Source organism: Bison bison, unplaced genomic scaffold (assembly GCF_000754665.1).
Source record: "Bison bison bison isolate TAMUID 2011002044 unplaced genomic scaffold, Bison_UMD1.0 scf7180017864100, whole genome shotgun sequence".
In the NCBI taxonomy this organism is placed as follows: Eukaryota; Metazoa; Chordata; class Mammalia; order Artiodactyla; family Bovidae; genus Bison; species Bison bison.
Window position 1 is genome coordinate 574,012 of NW_011494672.1, and position 9,250 is coordinate 583,261.

Below are 9,250 nucleotides of genomic sequence, written 5' to 3' on the forward strand. Positions count from 1 at the left end.
AAAAAAGCAAAATGGCTGTCTGAAGAAGCCTTACAAATAGCTGTGAAAAGAAGAGAAGCGAAAAGCAAAGGAGAAAAGGAAAGATATATCCATTTGAATGCAGAGTTCCAAAGAATAGCAAGGAGAGATAAGAAAGCCTTCCTCAGTGATCAATGCAAAGAAATAGAGGAAAACAATAGAATGGGAAAGACTAGAGATCTCTTCAAGAAAATTAAAGACACAAGGGAACATTTCATGCAAAGATGGGCTCAATAAAAGACAGAAATGGTATGGACCTAACAGAAGAAGAAGACATTAAGAAGAAGTGGCAAGAATACACAGAAGAACTGTACAAATAACCACGATGGTTTGATCACTTACCTAGAGCCAGACATCCTAGAATGTGAAGTCAAGTGGGCCTTAGGAGGCAACACTACGAACAAAACTAGTGGAGGTGATGGAATTCCAGTTGAGCTCTTTCAAATCCTAAAGGATGATGCTGTGAAAGTGCTGCATTCAATATGCCAGCAAATTTGGAAAACTCAGCAGTGGCCACAGGACTGGAAAAGGTCAGTTTTCATTCCAATCCCAAAGAAGGGCAATGCCAAAGAATGCTCAAACTACCCCACAATTGCACTCATCTCACACGCTAGTAAAGTAATGCTCAAAATTCTCCTAGCCAGTCTTCAGCAATATGTGAACCAAGAACTTCCAGATGTTCAAGCTGGTTTTAGAAAAGGCAGAGGAACCAGAGATCCAATTGCCAACATCTGCTGGATCATGGAAAAAGCAAGAGAGTTCCAGAAAAACATCTATTTCTGCTTTATTGACTATGCCAAAGCCTTTGACTATGTGGATCACAATAACATGTGGAAAATTCTGAAAGAGATGGGAATACCAGACCACCTGACCTGCCTTTTGAGAAACCTGTATGCAGATCAGGAAGCAACAGTTAGAACTGGACATGGAACAACAGACTGGTTCCAAATAGGAAAAGGAGTACGTCAAGGCTGTATATTGTCACCCTGCTTATTTAACTTATATGCAGAGTACAAGATGAGAAATGCTGGGCTGGAAGAAGCACAAGCTGGAATCAAGATTGCCGGTAGAAATATCAATAACCTCAGATATGCAGATGACACCACCATTATGGCAGAATGTGAAGAAGAACTAATGAGCCTCTTGATGAAAGTGAAAGAGGAGAGTGAAAAAGTTGGCTTAAAACTCAACCTTCAGAAAACTAAGATCATGGCATGTGGTCCCATCACTTCATGGCAAATAGATGGGTAAACAGTGGAAACAGTGGCTGACTTTATTCTTGAGGGCTCCAAAATCACTGCAGATGGTGATTGCAGCCATGAAATTAAAAGACGCTTACTTTGTTGGAAGAAAAGTTATGACCAACCTAGACAGCATATTAAAAAGCAGAGACAAAAAAAAAATTAAAAATAAAAAGCAGAGACATTACTTTGTCAACAAAGGTCCATCTAGTCAAGGCTATGGGTTTTCCAGTGGTCATGTATGGATGTGAGAGTTGGACCGTGAAGAAAGCTGAGCACTGAAGAATTGATGCTTTTGAAGTGTGGTGTTGGAGAAGACTCTTGAGAGTCCCTTGGACTGCAAGGAGATCCAACCAATCCATCCTAAAGGAGATCAGTCCCGGGTGTTCATTGATATTGAAGCTGAAACTCCAATACTTTGGCTACCTGATGTGAAGAGCTGACTCATTTGAAAAGATCCTGATGCTGGGAAAGATTGATAGCAGGAGGAGAAGGGGATGACAGAGGATGAGGTGGTTGGATGGCATCACCGACTCAATGGACATGGGTTTGGGTAGACTCTTGGAGTTGGTGATAGACAGGGAGGCGTGGCGTGCTGCGGTCCATGGGGTTGCAAAGAGTCGGACACGACTGAGTGACTGAACTGAAATGAACTGAATTTTGTGTATATGAGTATTTAGGCACAAAAGCCATAGCTTTCAAAGGGATCCTCAATCTAAATAAGAGTTAAGAGCTACCTTCTTAAGACATTAGGGTTATAACATTATACTCAAGGCTTCTTTGGTTTTGACCAGCATCCTGGCATCACTGACTAGTACAATCTTATCTGTCAAATGAAAGGATCAAATGGTTACATTCTCAGTTGCTAGAGAAGTGTCTTGGAGAACCCATGTGAGCTGGCTGTGTGAAAACCTCAGAGAACTGCATTAACAGCCAGAGCTGATTTCCTTCAAGGCCCAAGGCACCCAGCAGTCCCCTCTGGTTTACTGTTAGCTGCCTGTAGACAGAGCACAGGGAGCCCTCAGAAGATCACCTTAACCTCACCCAGTCTTAAATCTGGAGGCCACAGTCAATTTGCACTCAATACGTGTTCCATTAGCCTTCTAGTGTGTCTTGAAAGCAGAGGCTAGAAATCTGAAAATTGCATTGTTGAGATTTCCTTGCAGCTGGAGTTCTGGATGTGTTTTAGTTTCATGAAATGATATGCACATGAGGTTTAGAAGATGAACATGGGGTAGAGGTTGTACTTTTGATTCTGCTATTTCTATAGCCAAGTCTGTAGAGTGTTTGACTTTTCCAGGGTAGTGTTAGCAGAGGTGGCCATGATTAGTGACCAGCTTCCTTGATGTTGAGAAGGTAGGGTGCAAAGCATGTATTTTGTGGCTGTGAATGGAGCAAGCAAGGCATGTTTTTGGAGCTGGCAGTTGTAGCAGAAGTTTCCCAATCAGCATGGCTTCCTGGCTGAAGCAAGTTCCTAAAGAGGCTGCAGTGGTAGAATTGAGAAAGCAATTTTCTGGTCTTGGAAGAGGCATGGCTCCTTGGAGGTCCTGGATCAGCAGGAAGCCTTTGGAAGCCATCTTTGAAAACAGCCTAGAGTACGTTTCTTCTAATTCTCAAAACCATTTCATACCCTGAAATAAATCCCTTTCTGCTTAAATCAGCTGGAATGGGTTCTGTTCTCTAAACTCAAACCCCCATCAATACAGGGCAGATATAGAACATGTTACCTACTGAAAAAACATATACTGATTTTATTAAGACACCTCTCTAATCCCATCAAGGACATAAGATGTCTTCTGAAGTTTTAGAGTTTTACTCCTGATACCTTACTGGAATTTCAGTGATCTAAGTATCAAATTGAAAACAAATCAGACATCAACTCTATCATGTTTGTGATGAGGCAATATCCGATTTGGTGTCTCAGATCCAAGGGACTTGGATGGTGTTTATTTAGAATTGTTCAGAGATCAAAGGCTCTTCATTTGCTAGATACCAATGCACTGGTCTATATAGATATACATTGAAGTGGGGAGGGAAGTAATAAATCAGATGTACTGTAATTTTGAAGAAGCTCCTTCAAAGATAGCTGTATTTCCTGTGCACATTCCATGGCAAGCAACATGGCTCACATCTCCATTTCCCTGGATTGTGATGGTCCAGACAGGGTCCCCCAGGAGTGGGCAGTCCTCCCAGTGCCCCAAATACAGACTGTACCCCACCAGGCTCCTCTGTCCATGGAATTCTCCAGGCAAGAATACTGGAGTGGTTAGCCATTCTTTTCTCCAGGGGATCTTCCTCACCCAGGAATCGAACCTAAGTCTCCCGCATTGCCGGCAGATTCTTTACCTCTGTGCCACCAGGGAAGCCCAAAATCAGACTACCATTTATAAATTGGTATACTGGCATGGGCTCACTAGTGACCTTTGAACTTGGTTAGTGTGAAACTACTTCTAATTCCTACTCACCTCTGGGGAACTGATAAAATGGAGTTTTTGCACCTGCCCGACTAAAAACTAGATTTTGACCTTGGGATTTTTGTGCTCCACTCCCACTCCACCCCATCACCACCAGGAAGGCTCAGATGTCACAGGAGACACAGCTGGAAACAAAGACCATGTCTCTGCACGGTTATCACTGTAACAGGAGCTGATTAGAGAAAGATTCCCAAGGAGCACTGTGAAGCTTCCTGAATGGAGCCAGCTACAGATTTGATTTATTTTTAAATTTTATTTATTTATTTATTATTTGGCTGTGCTGAGTCTTCGTTGCTGCCTAGGCTATTCTCTAGCTGTGCTCAGGCTTCTCATCGTAGTGGGTTCTCTTGCTGCAGAGCATGGGCTCTAGGCACGGGCTCCATAGTTGTGGCACACAGGCTCAGCTGTGGACTCAACCCATGTCTCCTGCATTGGAAGGCACATTCTTTACCACTGAGCCACCAGGGAAGCCCAAATTTTATTTTCATTAAAAATTTCTTTTTCACGAAACACAAAGATAGTTGATGACTTGTAGACCTGTAATGGTAGTCGTAACAGTAGTGCTGCTTGTCCTAAAGAAAACTGCTATCCTGAGGAAACAGGCCTGCTAAGAACTCTCCAGCATGAGTGTAATAATGATTTTTGCCCCCAGTCCACGGTAATGCTTTAGGAAAGATACAGATATTCTGTGAGTCATTTCTTAACGGATTATTTGGATTTTTCCTTTTTCTATCTAGGATGCTAGCAGACGACCACATAGAAGGAGAACCATAGTAGCAAGAAGGTCTGAATCCGGATTGGACATTAGACAGACATTAGACATGTACCTGCATTAGACAACCCTCCTCTCTGAGAAATCTTCTCTATGGCTGCCTTCACGTCCTGGGAATTCATGTGAGTCTTGAGATTAAATTGGGTAGCAGGATTGTCTCTGAAGATTCAGAACAAGAAGTAAAAATTAGCGGGAAAATTATTACCCTTGGAGCAAAGCAGAAATCAGAGTTGTTTTATATACAAATAGAATGGAAGCTGCTTCGAAACCTTAAGCTGGTGTTATACAATGCCCCAAAGAACTGTTGGTGAGACGGGAGGACTGGGTCCTCGGCAGGGTGTGTAGAAAAAAACTGGTTCATTTCAGGGCTCACGAGGTGTGCGTTCTGGTTTTAACTGTGCTGTTTCCTACGTTCGTGACCTTGGGAAGTCATCTGACTTCTCTGGGCCTCAGTTTCCTCATCGAGATAAAAATAAAGACCATCGTGTTCATGTTGCTAAAGAGCAGGACTGTTGTCAAGTGGGATTTTGCAAACATCAGGATGTACCCAGGCTGCCCCAGACCCTCCTATCCAGGAAGAGAGTCTCAGTTGATAGCCCCTTGCCCCTCACCCCACCCCGGTACCCCAGCACTGGAACTGCATGTCAACGGTTGCGTCAAGGAGAACCCATGGTTTTGTCTTTCTCATTCTGTGACTCCTGTGACTTCGTGAGAGTATTCAAATCTTACCTGGAAGGTCAACATCTATTTTACTAAAGCCTGACAAAGGTTAGCTGGAGAGGAGTTAGAGTGAATTCAGTGGAGAAACAGAAGGAGAGCCCTTCTCTAGAAAGGAGTCTTTTTCTTTAGGTAACAGGCTTGGGAGCTGCTGAGCAGGGAGGGAGTGTGGAATCTTTCATCATCATGTAGACGGTGTGCCGGCAGGGACGAGGGCTCTGTGGGATGGGTGTGAGTGGTCACACCCAGGATGAAGTGGGGATGTGTGGTGAAGTCACATCTCCCGAAGCACTGATGGTCCGTCCCTGGCAGGACCTCATGCAGGTGCGACCTTTAAGGTCACACGGGGCCCTGAACTCCAAAAGAACCTGTGCTTGCTTCAATGCTCTTCCATACCTGCTCCATCAAACCACCCACATCCCCTTCTGCAGTCCTTCTTCTGACTCATCAAGTCATCCCCACAGTATGCATTCTTGATACCCTCTGATAATGTCCTCATCAAATACCAGGTCCTGTCAGATCAACCTCTCAAATATCTCTTGTGACTCTCGCATCCTTTCACCCCCCCACCCCCCGCCCACTCAAGTTTGGACTTGGATCTTCTTTTTCCTGAACTATTCCTACAGCCTCCTACCTGGTCTTCCTGCACCACAGTGGACTGTCCAGAGGATGTGTTACCCCAGAGGTGCTAAGAGCCTGTCAGAGGTGGATTAACCTGCATGCTAATGATACCTCTTCATATTTGTAATTTTGGGTTCTTTTTCCAAAAAGAATCCCCAAACTATATAAGCTTCAGAGTCCCCAAAGCCTGGATCTACCTTTGGTAACCAAAGAATATGAACTTTTCAGGGGCTGAAAAAAAAAAAATCAAAACAACAACAAAGTATTATTAGCTACAAAACAGAAATTTGCAAAATTGATATTGACAATAATAACTATGTATTTGTCTACCAAACATAATGTTCTAGACACCCCATTAACTATAAAAATTTTAACTCATAGAACTCTAATTACATTCGAAAATGATTGGGGGGCTAGATTTTTCTCACTTTGAAAGATTTCCTGAGTGTGTCTGACAATTGTGAAGAAATCATAGCTGACCATAAATTGTGTTGCTCATAGACAAATAATTTCAAAAGCAAAAACATAGATTTTTCTTAAGTTTTTACAGAAAAAAGATTAAATGTGGAAGCTAGTCACCTAGTCATATCTATACTGATCCCCCAGAGCCCTGTTCATGAGGCTGTCTGAATGTTGATAACTTTGTAGAGTGATGGATCACCCATTTCCCATATTACATCTACTGTCAGGCCTTGTTATCCGCAGTAGTTATGTTCTATAAAGTTGTTGCAAACATCACAGTAGCAGGTTGCTGAGCCATTGTTCCTAGGGAAAATAGAGGGTTGGATTCCTGTGGGCCTCTGGTCATATTTTCATCAATAGGTCAGCATATAAACTTGTTTTAATGTATGTTTCTGTTTCAAGGTGCCCAATTTAATGTTTCTTACATTAATTAATTATATGCACATTTTCTGTATCATGAAACACTAGCTGAAAGGGTTTAACGTTTTAAACCTGACCCTGGGTCATGCTGCGTAGATTTGTTTTGGCTCTCAGCTTCATAATGGCTATCCATCGTACTTAAAAAAAAAGTAGTCATCATTTCATGAATTCGTAAGTTCAGCCACTTTTCCATTAGTTATTTTAGCAGTTTCTGGAGCAGATTCACATACAGATAAATGAATTTCCTTTTTCTTTTTTTTGCTGAATATATTGGATCATCAGTTCATTAACATTGAGCTCATGACCAACAGCATAGGTTGCCTGAAGGAAATTTATCTAACATTTGCGGTTTCTCCTGAAGCACGTCACAGCCTTCTTGTGCTGAGAACACTGGATGGCACTTCAGCGCTACACTTGGGGCCATTAAAATTATGAAATCATCAATGAATAGCTGGAAAGTGTGGTGCTAAGTAGACTGTGAAAAGGACACTTGTTTACAGCACGAGTTGGAACAAGGCAGAGCATTGCCTTGTTTGACCTCAGCGGGGGATGTTGTATGCCTCCTTCCTTCTCAGTGCACATCCGCAGATGACTGTCAAAGTACCAGGAGTGTAGACTTTGGAGATGCAGGCACATTTTAGCAAGTAGGTGAATTTGCAGATATGGAACACCCAAATCATGAAGGTTGACTATAACCTATTTGAGAATAAGCGCTATGTTCAGTATTTCCTCTCCCTGGTGCTTAGCATACAGCAGGTAATAGAGAATTATGGAAAGGAGGGAAGGAGGGGGGAATCTCAAATGTCCTTTCCTCTCTTAGACCATCCTGGGTAGAAGTGAACACCCCCCTCTGAGCCCCACACTCATCACTCTCTCCCCCTGTTACATCCTGGAGGTGGATGAATCTATCTTCAGAAGCAGACAGATGAGCTATTCATATACCCAGTGAATAGATGCTTTTCATTTTATTTAATGTTGTTTCTGTTAAAAATATCACCTCCCTCACTAGCTGGTAAAGTCCCAAAGAACAGAATCTCTATCACAGTTATTTATTTATTTTTAATGAATTGAAAGGTTGGATCAGAAGACTGCTGAAACTCTTTCCAATTGCTAAAATTACCATTAGGAGCAAAACCGCAGAGCTCATCCACCAAGGGACTAACAGGCAAATATAATCAAACCACTTAGATGAATTTTACATTAGTATGCCCTGCAAATGGCATAGCGCTTAGAGCGTGGTAAACACTCAATAAATCTTTGTTAAAATGTAATGTAATTAAATTATAGGAATGAGTGATAAGTCGCTAACCTGCAGACTCTGACCACTCTCAGTTTCAGAGCGCATGGGTGTATATGTCCTTTCTGGGGACTTGTGGCCCTACACCTTTACCTGGTTCCTTTTTCAGAGCTGAAAATTACTTAAAAAGTTCAAAGAGATATGCCACTATATTTTTATGTAAGCAATATTTTAATTTGTAATTTTGTTAGAAGATCTCATCAAGGGAAAACACATTTGTTTCCCTCAGTGGATATTAAGGATTTCCTTTGAAAGTAAGAGAAGAAAATAAAGAGGTTTATAGCGCAAGAAGAAAACATCAAATTGTTTTATGTTTGAAAGAGGAGTTAAGACTAATAAAGAGAAATGACAGGGAGCCAGCATTTGACTGTTCACAGAAAGGACTAATTCATGCAATAGGAAAGGACTATCTTGCAAGTGTGTGAGAAGAATGAATGCCCGTTGGAGGTGGCGCAAGTGATTCCAAGGGAGGCTGGAGCCTGGGGACAGAGCGCTGGATGGTGCGTCAGTATTCCCAGATCTCCCTGATGACAAGCCTTACTTGAGGCACCCTGTTAAACTCCACAGGTTTAATCAGGTCTCCCCGAGGCAGAAACTCAGTATGTCTGGGCTGGGGATTTTTTTAAACAAGCTGATCCAGGTGAATCTCATCCTCGGGAAAGTTTGGGGAGCCCTGGATTTTAGAGGACTTCTGAGGCCCTTTCAGTCCTAAGGTTCCCATTTGGTTAAATTCCTTGTCTATTGATTCACCCCAGTCACATGGAGTGAGCCTCTCAAATGAATTTTGATGCAGTAGAAACACATTAACTAATCATAGTCCCTTTAGAAAGAACATTTGAAAACTGTTTCCTCCAAGGCATCATCACTTTAAGGTTACAATAGAATAATCTGATTATCCTTCAGTTCAATCGCTCAGTCATGTCCAACTCCTTGCAACCCCATGGACTGCAGAATGCCAGGCTTCCCTGTCCATCACCAACTCCCAGAGCTTGCTCAAACATGTCCATTGAGTCAGTGATGCCATCCAGCCATCTCATCCTCTGTCGTCCCCTTCTCCTCCTGCCTTCCATCTTTCCCAGCATCAGGGTCTTTTCTAATGAGTCAGTTCTTTACATCAGGTGGCCAAAGTATTGGAGCTTCAGCATCAGTCCTGCCAATGAATATTCAGGACTGATTTCCTTTAGGATTGACTGGTTTGATTTCCTTGCAGTCCAAGGGACTCTCAAGA

General features: G+C 42.5%; 1 protein-coding gene across 2 annotated transcripts in view; it reads right to left on the reverse strand.

Moving 5' to 3' along the window:
• The window catches only part of VIT (vitrin), a 125,627-nt gene that overhangs the window by 10,844 nt on the left and 105,533 nt on the right, over window positions 1–9,250 (reverse strand). For both annotated transcript variants that reach the window (XM_010838615.1, XM_010838614.1), the window contains one exon: window positions 4,561–4,664. In XM_010838615.1, the coding sequence (XP_010836917.1) occupies window positions 4,561–4,664 (104 nt within the window). The remainder of the gene's footprint in view (window positions 1–4,560; window positions 4,665–9,250) is intronic.